This window comes from Pseudopipra pipra, chromosome 9 (assembly GCF_036250125.1).
Source record: "Pseudopipra pipra isolate bDixPip1 chromosome 9, bDixPip1.hap1, whole genome shotgun sequence".
NCBI lineage: Eukaryota > Metazoa > Chordata > Aves > Passeriformes > Pipridae > Pseudopipra > Pseudopipra pipra.
Window position 1 is genome coordinate 30,749,751 of NC_087557.1, and position 20,635 is coordinate 30,770,385.

At 38.1% G+C, this 20,635-nt stretch overlaps 2 protein-coding genes across 36 annotated transcripts in view; one reads left to right on the plus strand and one right to left on the minus strand.

Moving 5' to 3' along the window:
• The window catches only part of ADGRL2 (adhesion G protein-coupled receptor L2), a 173,123-nt gene extending 155,025 nt beyond the window's left edge, over positions 1-18,098 (plus strand). For 8 of the 35 annotated variants that reach the window (XM_064663867.1, XM_064663869.1, XM_064663866.1 and 5 more), the window contains 9 exons: positions 3,627-3,718; positions 4,575-4,619; positions 4,907-4,933; positions 5,601-5,769; positions 9,400-9,528; positions 9,946-10,042; positions 12,716-12,844; positions 13,651-13,668; positions 16,199-18,098. In XM_064663867.1, coding sequence (XP_064519937.1) covers positions 3,627-3,718; positions 4,575-4,619; positions 4,907-4,933; positions 5,601-5,769; positions 9,400-9,528; positions 9,946-10,042; positions 12,716-12,844; positions 13,651-13,668; positions 16,199-16,953 — 1,461 coding nt within the window. In that variant the 3' untranslated portion in view covers positions 16,954-18,098. Of the gene's footprint in view, positions 1-3,626; positions 3,719-4,574; positions 4,620-4,906; positions 4,934-5,600; positions 5,770-9,399; positions 9,529-9,945; positions 10,043-12,715; positions 12,845-13,650; positions 13,703-15,468; positions 15,522-16,198 lie in introns of all 35 variants that reach the window. The other 27 variants (XM_064663892.1, XM_064663890.1, XM_064663891.1 and 24 more) reach the window with 17 other exon arrangements.
• LOC135418485 (uncharacterized) overlaps positions 17,167-20,635 on the minus strand; it is an 80,075-nt gene continuing 76,606 nt past the window's right edge. Inside the window, exon 17 of the mRNA XM_064663903.1 lies at positions 17,167-19,214. The gene's annotated coding sequence lies outside the window, so the exon portion shown is untranslated. The remainder of the gene's footprint in view (positions 19,215-20,635) is intronic.

Sequence of the window (20,635 nt, forward strand, 5' to 3'; positions counted from 1 at the left end):
GAGGAATGGCCACATGTGTGTTGGCTGTGAAAGCAGCAGGATCTTCCAGGTACATCAGAAGATGCTCTAATTATGTAATTTTTTTTATTTTACACACAATTCTAAAATCAGGGTATAGATTAAGGTAGCTCTCTATGTAATCCAGTATCCCATCTCTTCCAGATGGTATGCTTTAGAAATTAGGGAAAAATCAAGCATAATGTTTTAAGAGGTTTCACATTATAGCTCCACCTACTGTAACTGTGTGTTCTGTCACTCGTTGTTATCACAACAGAACCTTCAAATCCAAACCTGATGCCTGACCAGACTTTTAACTTCTTATTTTTAGCCTTCGAAAAAGAGTGTTAGGGTGGTTTTCAGTCTGATTTTCAGAAGTGAAGCATGAAAGAGATTTTACAGACTTTATTAAGGGTATAATTTTATGACTGAGATGTATACACTGTGCCTCTGTGTGTGTGTTTGTACAGGGTATTTATATTTTTTATTACCATTGAAGAAGAGGGGTACTTTTCAGTTGCAGATTTTGGCTCATCTGGAGCTCAGACCAGGTTGCTCAGAGCTGAAAAAGCTTTCCTTGTACAAAGTTGGTACAAATGAATACAAAAGTCCTAACTGTGTTTTCCTCTCCCCCTACATATTTCTCACCCAGAAAAGTAATTCAGCTATTCCTTCTAAAAGCAATTATTTTCCAGCAAGTTTCCTTCCCTCACTGTTTAGTGTCTTTTGTCAAAAAATAAAAAAAATTGGCAGGATGCCCAAAAGTCTTTAACTCGTGAGTTCCTCCAAAACAATCAGTTCCTAGATGAAAAGCAGTAAAGGGAGCCAAAAAGCAAATCTATAGAAAGGTTTTGTTACAGTATCTGTAAGCAGGCAAAATAGGGTTTTTATAATGATATAATGTGTACCAGAGATGCCAGCATGTTTGAACAAGTGGCAGACCATGGTCTTTTGGCTGCTGAAACTGAAAACTATGCAACATTTCCCAGTGATGGAGAAACAAGTATCATATGCTCTGTTGTCATAGTTACTTTGTGTTTAAAGTACAGGATTTTTCCTTGTTACTTGGAAGGACTTTTTCAGCTACTGTGATACAGCATTATTATTTCTGTGGGCTGCTTTTGTGGGTCTGTACCCAAAATAGAATTAAAGTGTCTCTGAAGAAGCTGCTGTGTACAGTTATTCCCTGGTGCAGCAGGGACACACAGACAGAGCTGACAGAGCTGTTCAGTGCACTGGAGCTTGGCTCAGGCTCTGGGCTGAGGCCATGTCTGCACTGAAGGAACCTCAGCATGTGAATACAAGCTTTTGTTTTTCATATGTCAAACCAGCACTTCAGTTGTAGAGAGAATCAGAGGATCAAACCCTCTCGTTTCATAAGGCAGTCATTTATGGGCTAAGCCATATCTATGAGTTTTTGATCCAAGAATGATGTTGCTGGTACAATACAGGATACTCCAGGGGAGCTCCTTAGGCAAGGATTAGCTTCCAGCTGTGCTGTAAATACTGTTCTGAACTGGATTGTGCACTCAGGGATGCACAGGTCACAGCCAAAGTTGATTTACATGTTAGGATTGGGATGGGGCATGTGTCTTAGCTCTTAATCTGTTTGTTTTCACAAAAAGCAAATTGAAGTTGCATTCTTTTAAGCAGGCTGGAGAAGTTCATGTTATGTCAGCTACCAGATGTACGAGAAACTTTTTCAAATCCAGGAGAATAAAGGGTGCCTGCAAAGGGTCAGGCACAGAGCCCCTGTCCTGTGCAAAGGCCAGGGAGAGAAGCAACTTATGTGCTCAGCCAAGGAACTTACACCACACAGTGGAAACCTAGATAAGAGGGAGAGATCACAAGGATATAATGAAGTGGTGTTTCTCATCTGGGTAGACATTACCTATAAGAATCATAAAGGGAGATCAAGATTATGAATTATTGACACTTTTATTAGATTTTGCAGCAATGGAAATATGCTCAACCTAAACCATGTACATACATCTGCTTAAAGGTCAGGCATTTTCAGTCTATTCTTGGAACACAAACTGAAATCAATCATCAAAGCTTATTTTTGTTATTTGTATCACATACGTTTTTTCTATTAATCTCAAGACACAATTGTAAAAATATTTTACTTTCAATGAGGACTGATAAGGTCAAAAGCTGCCAGACTCTGTTCTGGTGTTGAGAACTGCCTAATAGTTCATGCTGTCCATCCTGATTTTGAGACAGCAGCAGGAGTGATAACTTGATTGCCCTTAACAGTAGGAATTGTTTCTGTAATACATATTCTTATTAACAGACTGATCAGAGCCTGCAAAATACTCCCTTTTCCAAGATTTTCCAGACCAGCTCTTTACTGAGTGACATTTCTGACCACTGAGGCCCAACCGTAGGAACACGTTGCAAAAATTGTGAGGATTTTGAAGCTGTCTCAAACCAAAGATCAAACCAGACTTGGTGTGATCATTCTCCATCAGTAACCAGCTGCAGATACATATGGAAGATTATAAAAATAGGGTTATAATCTGTCTATGTGTTATAAGGATGTCCAAGCATATTCTCCCATCTTGTCTTAGCTTTTGGCTCAGCCATTACTTATTGTACTCATTGTACTTATTGTACTTATTGTACTTATTGTACTTATTGTACTTATTGTACTACATTGTACTAGTACAGAAGGATGTGTGTCTTCTTCCTGAGAGGACACAGCTCTTACTGGTTTCAAAGATACAATTTTGTTTGAATGGTCTCCCTGAACAAACTAATTACTCAGATTAACTGGGTGCCACTTTCCAGCCCATGCTCTGCAGGCATCCTTGTATTTGGCTTGCTGTGCTCTTCACAGGCTCTGAAATCCATGGGAGAAAGGCACCTACTGACTTTGATATCTGGGATTCTGTTTCAAAATAGGAAAACTATAAAAAATTTCCTTCAGCATCTTCCCTGGTGTTATCTGTATGGACACAACAATAAGACACCATAGTCCTTCAAGTGGCACACAGTCACTTTGACAGAATCCAGACTACAAAGGGAAAGAGGGCAGTAGGAGGGTGCAGCACCAGCACGTCTGTGCCACTGTTAAGATTGATGCATTTGCTACATCTTTTTCTTCTTCTCTTTCTTTTTCCTCAGTTACATTTAAGCTCTCTTCTGGAATTTGTGAGAACAAAAGGGAATAAAAAAAGAAATTGGGGAGAGAAACCAGTAAAGGTGAAAAACGTTTCAAAAGCAGGATGGGGTGCTAAAAAGACAAGTAGTATAGCACAGTGAAGGGGTAAGCACAGTCCTCAGAGGGAATCAGTGAGGTGGGGAAAGGGCCAGAGGTGACAGGCAAAGGTGGGCAGGGGCTGAGCACAACATGCTGCAAGGGGGAGCTGGACTGGGGATGGCAAGTGCTGGGCAGGAGCTCAGGATGATATCTGGAATTTGGAAACTTAAGTGAAACAAGGACTTGTAACACTTCTTTCCCCCCTCGTATGTATTTGCAATCACCTTTTACAGACTATCTGATGTAGTTACCAACTTTCAGTACTTATTTGAAAATAAACTATAGGGTTTTTGTTTAGCCTGTAACATCATCATTATTCAACCTATTACTTGAAGTAGTTTAATTTCACTCTTATCTGTTTTGACAGCTGAATCTTATCTTCCTGGTGATCACATTGTGCAAAATGGTGAAGCACTCAAACACTTTGAAACCAGACTCTAGCAGGTTGGAAAACATTAAGTAAGTGCTTTGTGTTCAAGTATGAGAACTATGATTATTTTCTGATTGCTGAACTGATTGAAAGCTACTCTCCATTAGGAGCACATGCCATTGTCTCCCAGCAACTGCAGATGTCAATTAGAAGCAAACAGAGCCAATCCTGCTTTCGTCACATTGTTGCTGTAATGTCACAAACGCCGGTCAAAATTAGATAATTTCAGCCTGGAACTAGTGCCAAGAAACTGTTTCACGGAAATGCCACAGCACTGTAGTAATTTCATTTGCATTTAAAATGCAGTTCAAAAATGATGTTCCTGTTTGCATGGCTGATATGATTATATTAAGTTTGTTTTGTTAAATGACTTTTTGATTTAGGGATTCTGAGCAGTTTCTACTCGTAATCCTGTACTCCCAAGAGAATTGACTCTATTATTATTGTTAACTTGAAGATTATCTGCTGTTTTCATGCTAATTTAACAAATGTTTACTTTATCACGGTGCTGTACTGTAGTATCCCTTTTGCAGAGTAATACAAGTTTTATATAACTAACAAGGCTTTGGCAGCTGTCCCTCTTTTAGATAGCTTTTTACTGTATTCTCTGTAGCTTTACATTGTACTGAAGGTTTTTGTTACCAACACTGAAGGGATGGTGGAAGTTTCTAATGCTGAGGGTTGGATGTGAAAGGGTCTTACAGATTGGCTTTGACTGTTGCAAATGGCCAAGGGAGGTTTGCAGTGAGGGACCCCTGGGAACTAGGATGTTCTAGATAGGTCAGTACCAGCTTCATTGCATGTTGCATGAGGAGAGAGAGAGCTAATCTTTAGCATCTCTCTCTTTTCTTCCTTTTCCTCTTTCTGTCTTCTCATCCACACCAGTAATTACCGTGTTTGTGATGGCTACTATAATACGGACTTACCTGGGTAAGATAGAACCCTACATTAACAAATTTCTGGCATGACTTTTAACTTTACAAACTCGGTCATATTGTGGATTTCCCTTAATTTTAATTAACTATTTTTGAGATATCTGATTTGCTAAAGACTTTTTAACTATTATATGCCTTTATAATTTTAAATTGCTTGCCTCTGCATTTTGAATTTCCTAATTTTGACTAATTTTTATAGACAATTAAAAATGCTCTTATTAATTTCTGTTTCAATTCTGTCTAATAATTTTGTTTCTCTTTTCTGCTTATAATGCTTTCTAGCTATGAAGATAATAAGCCATTTATCAAGTAAGATCATTAGTTAGATGTGGAATTCACTGACTAAATTCCCTTTCCCTTTCATTCTGTGCCGTTCGCTACAATTCCTTTTCCTTAACCTGTTCATGATGGAATCTTTTTTAGATTATTCTGTAAAGCAGTATCCATGTTTTTGTCACATTTCAGCAGGGGTTCTTCATGTGGAAGTTAGACCATCTAGCTTCGGTTTAGCTGAGTTTATCGGAGCATTAAAGATTTGGGCTCTAGGCTTTTAATCTGCTGTTTAACCTTTGTGCATTTGTGTGACATTATTTGGTGTCATATGGCAGCACCACTGTTTAAAATCTATGGTGTGATTAGTGGCTAAGTCAGATTTATCAATCTCTTTTCTAAAAGCAGATAAGGCAATGGAGTAGCTGGGGTTTGTGCTATACTTCTGCATTTCAAAATAGTTTTGACATCCTGTGCTGTTCTTGAGAAAGAAAAAGGTTATATCTACTCTTGCTGTTTTCACTGGAGACTAAGAATACTAAATGGAATTGTTCTTTCTTTGATAGATAAAAGGTTAAACCCAAGGAATTTTTACATTTGAATATGAAACTAGTAAAAGTCAACTGCAGGAACTGAAATGTTAATATTGGATTTGGCCATGTGCATTCTCTTAAGTAATGTTACTAAAATTAATTTTCTTTTACAGATCCTGGGTCCTGGGTGCATTTGCTCTCCTGTGTCTCCTTGGCCTAACATGGTCATTTGGCCTGCTGTTCATAAACGAGGGGACTGTTGTGATGACCTATCTCTTCACAGTATTTAATGCTTTCCAAGGAATGTTTATATTCATCTTTCATTGTGCCCTCCAAAAGAAAGTAAGTTACCAGAACCACAGATGTGTGTTCCCTAATTCCTTAGGAAGGCCACATATAATTCTTAAAAAAATAGAGAAAAAATAGCAAAGTCAAGAACTGTAGTATTTTGAAGTAATTTGGGGAGGGGACTGGGATTCCAAAGCAGTTCTTGCTGTATGTGGGAGTCGTGTAGCTGCTCTGTGCCCCAGGCAGGTTTAACAGGGGTGCACCATTTCCAACCTGGGCTTGAAATGTTTTGAGGCTTTGTGAAGAAAATTGCTATAGAAAATGTCCTGTTTAACACTGGTGATATGGTGTCTATTAGTCTGGACTTACAGCCAAAAGTCTTTTATGCCCATGTGAAACAAGTCCTGCCCCTGCTGCAGGGCTGCAGCCAAAGGACCAGTTCCAGTATGAGCCTGGAAACCTCTCCTTTCCTCAGATCAAGGCAGAGGACCTCTCCTGAGATCCCACTAAGCTGCCACACAAAGCTCCAGGTGATAGGCAGGGTCTGTACTTGGTGTGCTCATTCATTACAAAATCAAGTGAGATGTGAAAATTAATTTTACTACGAACTTCAGCACACTTTGCAAAAAAGTAGTCATTAACTGCTAACAGCAATACTTTTCTGAAGGTGGAAAAGATGCCAGCATGACTACTTTTTTTCCAAGAGTTTGCCTCCCCCAGAAATCCCAATAGCTTTGTTCTCTTAACTGGAAAAACTGGAATCCCCTGGCAAGAGGGATGAGCTGAACTAGTTCTGCACCCCTTCAGCTGGTGGGAGCAGAAGGGTCCAGAATGAGCAGATCTGCTGGAGAGGGAAGGCTTGCAGGGGAGAGAGGAGCAAGCAAGAGAGAAGGCAGGTGAAGGGTGCAGCTCTGTGGGATTCTTTTTGGGTTCCCTGCCCCCCTTCTGTTCCCCAGGGGATGGAGACTGCTTCCAAGGGTGCCTCAGAGAGGCTTTAAGGAAGAGTGAATGAGAAAAGCTGACAGCCTGTGTTAGAAGGCAGGACAAGTGAAAGTAATGAGAGTTGAGAGGAAGGGTAAATGTTAAAAGTCCCACCCAAAAAAAGTAACATGTAATGCAGTACATCCTACATTTGGAAATACCTTATTTGCAATATTTAGATTTTAAATATTTTTACCAATTTTAGGCTGGAGACCTAGCAATTGTTAACTCCCATTATAATTAGCTCACCAGAGACATAATTAACAGATATTTATAAGATGGTTTGAGACCATTGGATAAAGCATTGCTGTGGAAGTACAAAAAATACAAAAACCATATTCTTGCATGTTCTCAACTGTACCAGCTCTAAGAGTATCAGCATCTCTAAGGCTGGTGTAGACAATGGCATTCAGACATGTTTTAGCAAAGTAGACAGAAAGCATTTTATCCAGATGAACATGGCACTCCTCTCATTTTGAGAGAACAAAAGCACACTTAAAGAGGAGATGGAGCCTAAGAAAAGAAGATAGGGAAGAAAATGCAAACATTCTCAAAATGCAAATAATTTCTAGATTAGGGTTTCGTATAATGTTTCCCTTTTTGTATTTGTGTTGGACTCAAAAATCAAAAACAGATTCCTTTTTTATTTCTTTTTACAGCTGTGCATTGTTTTTATATAAAGTGGAGTCAGCAGAAAGGAATATTAAAATACCAGTCAAGTGTGAAAAAGCATAACCTAGAGCAATAAGATTTATACCTGAAAGAATGTTAAAGCTGGCATTTAAGATTTTCAAGTGTCGCTGCCTTTTGACTGGACGTTGTCCTACCCTCTGTCTGCATAGCTAATGTAGTCTTTTTATTCTGTTATTACTAGTTGGTCACTAAATTGAACAGAGAAATAGAATTGTGGAAGTGAAAACTATTATGTTTCCAGTTCTGACGAGATGATGGTGCTGTTGCTTCCATCAGTTTCCAACAAGCTATAATTTAGAAATAATGACAGTGGAATGCACACTCCTGACAGATAATGTACATTCACTGCAATAGAGGCATTAGGCAAAACCAGCCCTGGAGGGTGGTATTTCGGAAAAAATACAGTTTTGATTGCTATTGTCTCTACTGTGTAGTGGTTTGGAGCATTTAGTATCCATTAGTGTTCAGGAATGTATTTTTTTAGGTGTTACACCATAAATATAGACCTATGTTTTTTACACTACAGGGTTGAAAATTATAATTCTAAGTTGTTTCATTTCTGCTTTCGTTTTTTATGTGTCTTTTGTGCTGATATAGATGGGGTTGACTTAAAATATGTACCATATATTTTTATAAAAAGGTGAGTTATTGTGCCTAGCTTGAAGTTAAGGCACAAATTATTCAAATTTTCTTCAACCTTGTGCTTTATAGAAACATCACAGTATGCATTCCATGAGTAAAACTCCTGTAATGTTGAAAACAGCACATTACATATGTAAATCCACACAATTAACTTTTTTCATTTTCCCCTTTTTGCATACACATAACTTTCTGTGTTATATATTCATAGGTCAGGCAGAATTTTCAGATTAGCTGAAATCCCACTTTTCACAGAAACTCATGAGTCTCATTGATGTAGAAGAGACACTTAAATTCCCACCTCTCTGATGGAAGAGTTATGAATTTAGACTTACACATCTATACAAATTTTATCCAGTGTGTCCTTTCCCTGATGCTGTCACGCTGCCAAGATGTGCATGTGCTCTCCTGTTACCTGAAAACAGGAGTCAGTGTAGCAGTCACTGAGTATGAGAGAATTAACTGCTCAGTAAATTAATCCTGATTACTTTTATGGCAATCATTAACACACATAACAAAAGTTTCCAGTAGGTCACTGGAAACAGAAGGTGAATGAATGCAGGCCAAATATTGGAATCATTAATTAGTTTTGTTGCTCTCTCAGGAAAAAAAAAAAACACATCTAGGTAGGTATATTCAAATTTCCAGGCCCAACAAACTGAGTAATGGCAGTTGTATGTTCTGGCCCTGAAGTGGCAGCTGCTTCACTCCCATCCTTTATGGCTCAGATTGTGACTCTGGGACACTGGAAGGTGCCTCCCCAGCAGAGCTGCTGCTCTGCCCCAAGTGGGGCACTGGGAGCTCTGCTGGGTGCCAGAGCAGGGCTGGGCACGTGGAGTGAGCTGAGGGAGTTACAGAGTGTGAAAATGCCTTTACAGCCATGGCAGGCTTGGCACTCTCAAGCACAAGGCAAAACACAAAGAGCAGTGCTGAGCAGTGCAAAGGCTGGTTACCTCAGCCCTCCTTGCCTGCTGGGATGGCAATACAGGCTGGAATCCTCTGCTTTCTGCACCAAAAGCTCATATAAAAAGGACTATTTTCAGCCACCATTCAGTTCAGGTAAACTTAACTGTACTACTCTACAGTATGAAGATAAAATAAATATAATTCCATAACTAGCTCAGTAATGATTATTCAAGGACATCTAAATGAAGTGTGTCTATACCTTGGAAATAATTGTTTCAAAAGTCCTGGGTAGCTGATAACACTGCCACTGGGTAGGGGGAGAGCTGTGGTTTTGCCAGCAGCTTGACAGACGAGAGTTATCTATTTGCTTGAAAGGCAGTTTCAGTGCCAGGTTCCTGTGTTTTTGCCAGCAGAGATATTTAACACTGATCCTTGTGCTGAGCAGTTTGGTTTTTCCCCCCAAAGGTGCGTAAGGAGTATGGGAAGTGCTTCCGACACTCCTACTGCTGTGGGGGGCTGCCCACGGAGAGCCCCCACAGCTCAGTGAAGGCATCCACCACCAGAACCAGCGCCCGCTACTCCTCTGGCACCCAGGTGACAAACACTGTGACAGCACCTTTTCATGACATTTATTTATTAAAAGCCCGCTGAGATGTGTTCCAGTCAGAAGGACTAATTGTCTTCCATCGTTATCATTTAGATGGCAAATACTGCATAGCAGAATTATTTCTTTTTAAACATTTCCTTTTACTTTGGTCTAATACAAGCACCTTTTTTTTTCTTTTTCTTGTAATTGGGGTTTATAGGAAGGTTTATACCACCATGTTTCATCTAAATGAAGTTTAATAAATTAGAGTTTTAATAAAAAAAGAAGGCGTTTTCACTATGTGCTAGAAGAATGTGTTACTTTAGGCCAAAATAAACACAAATATTCTACATAATAGCACATGAGTAGGAAAAAAATCTTTTCATAACTTACTGTGCTTTTGTCTCACTGCTTTATGTTAACAGAGTCGTATAAGGAGGATGTGGAATGACACTGTGAGAAAACAATCTGAATCGTCTTTTATCTCAGGTGACATCAACAGCACTTCAACACTTAATCAAGGTCAGTCACTGGGAACATTTCGGTTTTAGGATCCTTAAATTTTATACAGATTTTATATCACTTAGCACAGAAGAATTGAAAAGAATGTTTTCCAAAAAAAAAAAAAAAAATCTGGAACAAATGTTCTCTAAAAGCAGAGTTTTAAAGTCATCCACCAGCACTTTTTAAAACAGTGTTCCCTCAACTGGCCCTGCTCTAGAAGCTGAATTCCTCCATTCATGGGAATGTATTTAAATAAGTTTCATCAATAATTTAGCTTAAAAGCAAGATCATAATTTTAAATCTTTCCTAACCTTTATAGGTTAAATCTGAAACAGAAATATGAGTGCAGTAACATTTTAATGCGTATTTGACTGATTTTTAGGTGCAGAAATTTTCCCAGTGAAATCTAATTGATATCATTTCTATGCAAAAGATGTCTGTGAAGCATTTATCTTTTCTGTTTCAAAGAGCATCATATCTGTAACATGGGATAGAATCCAGATTTTCGGGCACAGAGAAGTCAAACCCTCAAATCTTCTCAACTCAAACAGACTTTGAAATCTGTAACATCATTCTCTCGTCCAGGCAGAACACAAGGGTATTAACCCAGACAGATTGTCCCTTCCTCTCTGCCCTCCCTGCTGGGTTTCCTTAGGGCAGTTTGAGCAGCAGAGGAGAGAAGAGTGCTCTGTGCCAGGCAGGTTCAAAGCCTGTCCTCCACCCACATCCCCACGAGAAGAGCCCTGGTCTCACTGCAACCCGCTCCTGCTCAGCTCACAAAGTTTCAGACAGAAAATTCCAGTTCATGATTCAATGGCAGGGGCATGTGCTTGACTCATGTTGGTTTTGAAAGTAAGAACTGTGGTGTTTGGAGAGGCACAGGTGGCAGGGAGCACAGTTCTAGTTCTGCTCTTCGGCGTGTCGAGAAGAGCTGTGTCTCACTGCTCCCCTTCCCCATATGGGTCTTGCAAGTTCCTCTGGCAAAAATTAAGTAGAAAAAGTGTATTTTTCATGTCCAAGAAAGAAGTTAGTTCTCCTCCAGTGTCTTATTAAAATCCCATAAATACACATTATATAAAAGTTTGGGTTTTCCCCCCAGTTTGATGTCTCTGACTCCCGAGGTTTGCTCTAACCATGCTACACCCTGAGGTAATGCAGAGTTGAGCTGAGCTCCTGAAAGCTTTTCCCTGTTCTGAGTTCCAGTCTCAAGTCACTGGAGATGTTCTGCCATGATTAGAAAAATTGCTATCAACTCTTTTCAGTTATGAGACTGTCACTATCTCACTGGTACATACTTATAAGAGTAGCCTAATAATTAATGGCAAGTGTAATCTTTCCTTTAAAATAAAAATAAAGCTTTTAAAGGTGGTCAAACAATTTGGATTGAAAAAATTCTTAACTCTAAATTACAAGTAATGATTTTAACCAAGATGAAAAAAAAACCAAGCAAAATGTTAGTATTTTTAGTAAGAAGTACATTACAACTGAAAAAAGCTGTGATAAAAGCTTTTTAGTTGATCACTGATACAAACTTTCAAATAAGATTAGCATAGTCAGACAGTAATTCTTGGAATCTCAGAAATTTCTGCTCATTTCTGCTACTAAGTATCTATTCTGCTAGTAAGTAGTACAAAGGCATTAATATTTGGAATATATACTATCATTCCTTGCCCCAAAAATATCCATACTATACAGATATAGCTGTCTCTTTAGTTGTCCTTGGGTCTGTAATACTCTGACCCTGTGCAATGCAATAGAAAGTGAAATTTTGCCTTATTGAAAAGTTTAAATTAATTTTTAAAACACAGCTTTTTGTGTGTGGCTTTTTTTGGTCGTTATTCCAATCCATTTTTCCTGTAGTAGCTAGAAATCAGAGATTAATTGACTTTTTAATAATGTCTCAAAATATGCTGTTTTTTTTCTAATTATTCCGAGGGTTGTTTAAATGGTGTTGCATTAACATGTAAAATGGGTTTAAAAAAATCTGTTCACGTGGTATTTTGCTTTGTCTTACATTGTTTGTAAACTGGTTGTTTAAAGAAATTTGTCATTCGAGGAAATCTATTTTTTTTAAACCTGGCAGATAAATTTGCAGCATGAATGTCCCGGGAGAAAATGTGAATGCTCTGATTTCTTAGAGCAAATATTTTGCTTTCCCCTCAGCATGCATACTTTTGCATATACTAAGATGTGCTTCTTGCAGTTTATCATCCACTGTCCGTTTGAAAGCAGCAACTCCCTTCCACTCTCTGTGTGTTTTTAATAAAGTGAATAACAGCTCTCATCCTGTCACAAGAGGGTTTTCAGTTTGAGAAATTCAGTTCTCTCCATTCTGGACAGAACTGCTCCATATGCTCAGTGTTAAAGTTCTAATAGCTTTATGTAGTACCTGGATCTCTACCCATTTAATTGCTATTCTGGTGTAGCTGATTTGTATACATCAGTAAATATCACTTTCACGAGATGTTTACTTTGGGGATTTGGGCAGCACCTGTGAATTACTGGAATCTCACTGTGTTTTCCTGCTCCCATTTCAAATACACAGCTAAAACACACCCAGAAATTTTCAGCTGAACTACATTTGACAAGTCCTACATGATTCATGAGGAATAAAAAATATTCTTTATTGAAACTGTCAGACTAAAATTAAAGAACTGACATTTTTTTTTTTTTCTGTTTCTTTTGCTTTAGGAATGACTGGCAATTACCTACTAACAAACCCTCTTCTTCGACCACACGGCACTAACAACCCCTATAACACATTGCTCGCTGAAACAGTTGTATGTAATGCCCCTTCAGCTCCTGTGTTTAACTCACCAGGTGTGCTTATACTTCCTGAATAAACCGCTTTCCTTGGCTCGCTCCACGTTCCCTCTTTTCCCCAGACAGAAACCCGAGTTGCAACTCCCCAGCCCTAGTGTCTGAATTTCTGTCACTTGGAGAAATACAGTATTGCCAATGTCAGCTTGTAAAACTGCACTATATTATAGTAATGCCTTTGCCCTAACAGTATTTACCAATAATTATCCATGTCTTTAACACAGGTGGCATAAATCTTAATATACTATTACAGGACTGACACCACATGGTCCGAGAGCCCATCTTCAAGATATATATCACTTAGAGGTATCATGTCTATGCAATAAAAGGTTGACTCTAAAGCTTGTTGAGAAAATCCTGCTTCTGGAACAGATTAAATACCAAAGCCCAAGGCATCTTGGCACCTTTGGATACCCCGGTGGAGAAAACTGTATCCAGCATCAAACAGATCGAAACTATAGTATAGTGCAGCTTTATGTAGATCATTTTCCTGTAGGAAAATCTTGGGATTAACAGTTAGAGCAGTTTAGTTCTGTAGGAATAAAGGGTATCATCACTTACCTAACATTTTGTTGTTACATTATCTACTTGCTTTTTTAAACAATGGTGCAACTCATCAGTAAATATCTTGCAGATACTGTTTGATGAGTCATAACATCACTTTAGTGTAACTGGAATGATAAATCTTTGAAAAAGAGCTCATAAAAACCTTGTTTCCAGTTTTTATTTCAAGTTTCCTTTTTAACTGAACTGTAGTTTCTATTTTCATTCTCTTGTTTTCTTACTTTCCTTATGCTTTCCTCTAGCAACCTACAGAGAGACAAGTATGGGAGTAAAACTTAACTTTGCCTATCAAATGTAAATTTTTTCAGCATGATTTTTAATGGGCACAATTAAAACATAACTAGCGGTCATGAAGTAGACTCAGCGGGCAAGTGGTTCACAATTTGCAAATGAAATGTTTCCACATTCAAAAAGTACTTGCATACTGCTTTTTGGGAAGCGACACGAGGTCTGTAGCAAACCCAAACCCCATTGGTAGCACGAGTTCTGCAATGCTGAAATAATTTGCTGTTTAGAACCAAAGCGGTGTCACGCCAAAATGCTCAACAATTTACTTATATTTTTATATCCCTACAGTAATCTTGCTACAGGCTATGGAAAGATTTCAAATTAATTACCTGATCGTGGGCAACAAAATTTGCCTCATCAAACCAATTTGAATATATTCTATCATGCTTAACTCTGCAGTATATCATAGAAAACTCATTTTGGATTATTATTTTGATATCTGTTTAGCAGAGAAAAAGAAAATTAAAATTACAGAATTAAATCACTTTCATGAGGGAAATGAATCCAGCATGTGGTCCATGTGTTGTCTACTTTTATAAATGCCATATGTTCTTTGCAGCTAAATTCATTGCAAGAAAAATCCTGGAACATACATGAAATTGCCAAACTACAAAGTTGTTTAATCAAAGCTTAAAGAGACCTTTCAAACGACCCTCATCACTGTGTAAATCAGGACACATGGAGAAGACTTACCAATAACACAAATGCAAAATGACTTGCAAATTGCTCAAAATTTATTTGGAAATTATTACTCCATTTTTTTAAAGTTGAAGAAAAAGATCTTTTCATGAGAAAATGCAATTACTTTTTAATTGAAAACAATATTTCCAGAGAGGATTGAATTTTCTAGGATAAGCTGCAGCTTTAATTATCAAAAAAAAAAAAAAAAAAAAAACAACAGAAAATGGGAAAAACATATAATCTTTTTCAAAAAAACTTTTCTCTTATACTCCTCCAAGCCTTGCATATTATGCAGCAGCCTCACAGTGGTCAGTCTCATTTCAGTAAAGTCACTTCATTCTTTCTTTATTTTCCAGACATATCTGTAGATAAAGTGATTTTCTAGGAATGCTCTCACCATCTGACTTCCATGGTTCAGACTGTTTAATTTCTTGCAAAGTTTTTTCTCTTTTTTTTTTTTTTTCCTTTTTTTTTTTCCTTTGCTTGGGAAGCACTGTGCTGTCATGGTTTACATGTCTTTGTGTCTATAGGAAAACCTTTTCTTTATCGAGTTACTGGAAAAAAAAAAAAAAAGCCAAAACCAAAAGCATAAAGACCTTAATCATCATAAGACTTCATTTTCCCCCCCTTAAACTCCTTTTCATGTTTTCAGCAGACTTACCCAATCTGTCATTCCTCCAACAGCTCTGAGATATCAGCCATGGCTGATTTCCTCTTCCCATTCCACAACTAATATTTATTCTTTGGTTTAATTTCTGTGACCCATACTTACAGAAATTCCTAACATTTCTGCATTTGACTTCCATGCCCATGGTTAACTGTGGGCCTAACTCTTAATTAACTATTCTGGTTCATTCAGTGCTGTCACTGTGACTGATGCAGACTGCAGGCAAACTCTGACCTTTAGGGGCCTGGGGCCATTGTTGGCAGACAGAATATTAGTGCAAAAAAATTACATTAAGTGGGGAAAGAAAAGCTGTTATTGCTTAGTAATCTAATTTGCTGAACCCTTGCTCTGACTAAGTTGCTGAGAAGCTCAGTAATTCTTCATCATGTTACAATAAATCATTTTACTTTCTTTTATATATCAGCTACTCTTAGGCCAGATAGCCTGAGCAGACAGACATGATGTGAGTTGTCCAAAGTGAGTCATTCCACCTGCTGTCTATCGTGTTGTTGGATGGTGCTTGTGGGCCCTGGTCCCTGTAGTGTGAAAGATGGCTGTCCTTGTTTAACATAAATTCTTTGTATTTATCCATTTTTTTCATTCTTTTCTTTACTTCATCTCAAAAAAAAAAAACAACAGGAAAAAATGTTAGAAACGTTGTTAAAGTAGTTGCTTGCCAGTTATGTGGGTTTATGTTGTACATTTACCTTCAGTTATGTCTGTGATCTAATTCCTTTTTAATTTAGTGTCGTTTAGGACAAATTCTGTTAATTTTCTTTTTCTAAATCATGGTGGTGTACTTCAAAACATAGATGTTTCCAAACGAATTGCTTTGCATTACATATGCAAGGGCATGGAGTGAACAGTTCCTGGTGGAAAAGTCACAGAATTGACACTAAATTAAGAAATTCAAATGCCACTATTCCCCACAGGAAATACACACTGCTATTTTTAGAATGCATCTTTCCTATAAGGTGTGCAACTGTTTACATTTGGGAATGTTCAATAACCTAACCTTTCTCAAGTTTTACTTCCAAGTACAACTTTGTCCTGAACTACATTAAAGAATTGTGTTAAAAAGAACAAAAAAAAAAACAAACACAAGCGATCAAAGCGTGTCAGGCAGTAACCAGAGGTGTCCTTTTCCCTTTCAGGACATTCACTGAACAATGCCAGGGATACAAGTGCCATGGATACTCTACCGCTAAATGGTAATTTCAACAACAGCTACTCGTTGCGCAACGGAGACTATAACGACAGCGTGCAAGTCGTAGACTGTGGACTAAGCCTGAATGATACTGCTTTTGAGAAAATGATCATTTCAGAGTTAGTGCACAACAACCTGCGGGGCAGCAGCAAGAACCACAACCTGGAGCGGGCGCTGCCGGCCAAGGCGGCGATGGGCGGGAGCAGCAGCGAGGACGACGCCATCGTGGCCGACGCCTCGTCTTTGATGCACAGCGACACCCCGGGGCTGGAGCTGCACCACAAAGAGCTCGAGGCCCCGCTCATCCCTCAGCGGACTCACTCCCTTCTGTACCAGCCCCAGAAGAAAGTGAAGCCCGAGGGCACGGACAGCTACGTGTCCCAGCTGACCGCCGAGGCCGACGACCACCTCCAGTCCCCCAACAGAGACTCCCTTTACACGAGCATGCCCAACCTCAGAGACTCTCCGTACCCAGAGAGCAGCCCCGACGTCGAGGAGGATCTCTCTCCCTCCAGGAGGAGTGAAAACGAGGACATTTACTACAAGAGCATGCCAAACCTAGGAGCTGGCCACCAGCTTCAGATGTACTATCAGATCAGCAGGGGTAACAGCGACGGCTACATAATTCCCATTAACAAGGAAGGATGTATTCCAGAAGGAGATGTTAGAGAAGGACAAATGCAACTAGTGACAAGCCTTTAATAGTGTAGCAAAGAAATATTAAAGGCCACGTTCAAGTATTAAAAAGACTTAATTTGCCCCGTGCAGGCTCCCTCATATCTGCTTGAAGAGACAATTCTGTTGACCCTGTGGTTCTCCAGTGACGGAGATGACTGGACCTCGCAGTTCTGTGAATTTTTATAAAACAAAAACTTTGTATATACACAGAGTATACTAAAATGAATTATTTGTTACAAAGAAAAGAAAAATACCAACAAGGTATTTAAGATATCTTCTGCTGCTGAATTTAACAAAATTGTGAAAAAAAAAAAAAAAAGAGAGAAATAAACACTTTCCAGCCATTTTACTGCAGCAGTTTGTGAACTAAATTTGTAAATATGGCTGCACCATGTTTTTTTTCCTAGGCCTACATTGTATTATATACAAGGCGTAGGCTTTAAAATCCTGTGGGACAAATTTACTGTACCTTACTATTCCTGACAAGACTTGCAAAAGCAGGAGAGATATTCTGCATCAGTTTGCAGTTCACTGCAAATCTTTTCCATTAGGGCAAAGATTGAATACATGTCTAACCACTAGCAATCAAGCCACAGGCCTTATTTCATATATTTCCTCAACTGTACAATGAACCGTTCTCATGAAAAAATGGCTAAAGAAATTATATTTTGTTCTATTGCTAGGGTAAAATAAATACATTTGTGTCCAACTGAAATATAATTGTCATTAAAAAATAATTTTAAAGAGTTTGAAGAAAATATTGTGAAAAGCTCTTGGTTGCACATACGTTATAAGCTGTTTTTCTTACACTGTTCATAGTACGGTAGTATGTTTAAAATGCAACTTCTACCCATTTTCACTTATTTTTCACTGTAAACAGTGTTCTGCTTTGACAAGTTAGTTTTTATTCTTAAGTTTTTGAATTTTTATTGCCAAAAAAACCGTAATTTTGGGAGAAAATTGTTTTAGAAGCCAATTATGCCAAGCCTTGCACAAATTTGGTATAGCTAACAAAGATTGTAACTCAGTTCCCTGTTCAGTCTTTAATCAGGGTTGGGTGGTAAGGGGTAAGGGGGACACTGGACACTTCTCACAAGCTTTCTCGTGAATAAAAGGTGCCTGTCCTTTAAAAAAAATAAATAAAACATAACTATTACTCTTCCATATTCCTTCTGCCTATATTTAGTAATTAATTTATTTTATGATAAAAAAATCTAATGAAATGTAAATTGTTTCAACAAAATTCTGCTTTTTTCATCCCTTTGTGTAAACCTGTTAATAATGAGCCCATCACTAATATCCAGTGTAAAGTTTAACACCTGTTTGACAGTAAATAAATGTGAATTTTTTTCCAAATAGGTAAAATGTGCATTATTATGTACGAAGCATAATTGGCATCAGCAGTCCTTCAACCCAGATGTATCCTGCCTAGAATGACTTCTTTACATTTCATGATTTAAGTGGCAAGAATACAACAGAAACTGTCTATGGCTCTACAGAAGGGAGATCTTTACTGTTCCTTAGTCACAACTGAATAGGATCAAACTCAGACATAGCAGGGTCATTAGGAAAATGTACTGTAATTTCATGTATTTACATAACTTTTAAGTAGGCATCTGCACTGAAATTAAAAATAAGGTGGTAAATGCCACTATCATAGTCGGCAACAGTAATTAGCAGTTAATTATTAGTGATGAAAATATATTGTTGCAGTGGGGAAAACATGAATAAGCAGCATTTGGCCAGCACTGTGAGTGCTGTCTGAATAATCTAAGTAATCTAAATCAACCATCTAAACCAACAAATCAATAATCTAAACCAACCATCCCGGCGCTGGTTGGCGTCGGATAAATCAGGATGACTGTCCCTGTTCCACCAGACTGGCCAACTGCAGAAGGCAGCTGATGCCCAAGATGTTATCTACCAATCTGTGGCAAAATTGGAAGTCTGAAGTCTTTGTTGTGTTGATTCCCAAGCCTCTTTTGTCCCTCTCATTGAGGGCCTGTCAGAGATAACACCAAGAACTTCCATTTGTCACCACTTCCGAAGTTGGGTTCTTCCAGATAACTCTCAAATTAACACCCCACCATCACAGAGGCCACATGTGTGCCCACTGTGACTCCATGTGTGACAACAGCAAAAAATTCACTTGAGAGCTGTATTGTTACCTTCTAATGCATTGGAATATATGAAGTCCATTTGGAAAATAAGTCAATGCATTTTGAAGTATCAATTTCAGAAGAATGTTTTCAGCAAGACTTCCTGATGTTGAGAAAGTTCAAACTCTGTAAAAAAAAAAATAAAGTCCAGGTTGAGATGGAACCGTGGGGTTCAGGTAATCTCAATATATCTGTACTCAGGACTGTGACACTGTAGTGATTGTTCTTGAAAAGGCATCTTCACCACCAGCCTTACTGGTAACTCTTGCCAGTAAGTTCCTTAACACTTAAAAGTTACTGTGTTTGCAGTAAAGTCACTGAACATTTAAAATTTAATCAGTACTGGTTTGCTTCTGTTTAGTAGAGATGCTTTAAAAATCCAAAGTCTCTATGAAACAGGCCTTTGTTCTGATTCAGGGTGTACAGCAGACTCCTCGGAGCAAAAATTATTCCCTTAGTCTGCCTGACAACTTGAAAACATACTTGCTGCCTTCTACCTAGGAAATCGTGTTCTTAAGGGTTTAAAAATTGTGGTGCTCAAGTAATTACAGTACACATGACCTAATAACTTCACCAACTTTCTTCAGAATCTTCAACCCTAGTTCAAGCAAGCACTCATTTGTGTCTAACTAAAGGTGGCAAAACTACAGACTGGAGAAAGGTTTGTAGTGTTGTGATCTTAAATATATATTAAATTGCAAATGTAATAAGTACTCACAAAACAAGAAAATGTAGCTGATGAACCTAAGATGAAGCAGCTGAACCTAAGTATCATAAGGGAATTCTTTTGTTAGCTTCTTTGTAATGCAGGTGTTGCTTTTTAGTGAGCCTGTTTTTTTTTTAATGTTGAGCTAGTGAGAGTCCTGTGTTTAGCTAGCAGCCAATACATTGCCAAATTTCTGTTGGTGTAACTTCTCAGTGTAGTAGGTTACAGTATAATTATATAGCTGACAGCTTATTGTAATTTCTTTATGTTCTCTTCTCACATTCCTGCCATCTTGGGATCAGAAGGACAGAAGAATTCAGAGGAAGAGTTCAAGAATAGTGAAATAATGACAGCAGAATTAATGGAAACAAGTGTTTCTTCAGGGTCATCAGTTAACCAGTTCCTATGATGGTGCCAAGGATATGCTGCTATTTTAGGCACTGTCTTTCAGAAGAGCTGTAATTTTCTTATGGCTAGTTATCTCCTGTTACTATCAGTGTTAACCCTACTGGCTCAGTTCAATTCTTCCTTGTAACTTCAGTCCAATTATATTAATTCCTAGAAAAGATTGAATGGGATGTGCATTTAGTGAACTGTTGTATAATGGTGCTATGCATTGTTTAATATAAAATACATCTCAATTCTACATAAGTGAACCATAACATGAAGAAATGCAACACTGGTAATAACTTTATAGTTTAAATTAACCTTTATCTGTGAATTCTACAATACACCTTTGCTTCTTTTAAATTTGAAATGAAATTAATAAAGTTTACATATATTCACTTATGTAGGCAATAAAGGGTGTTTCAAATTGCCATAAGTTATGGATAAAATATGT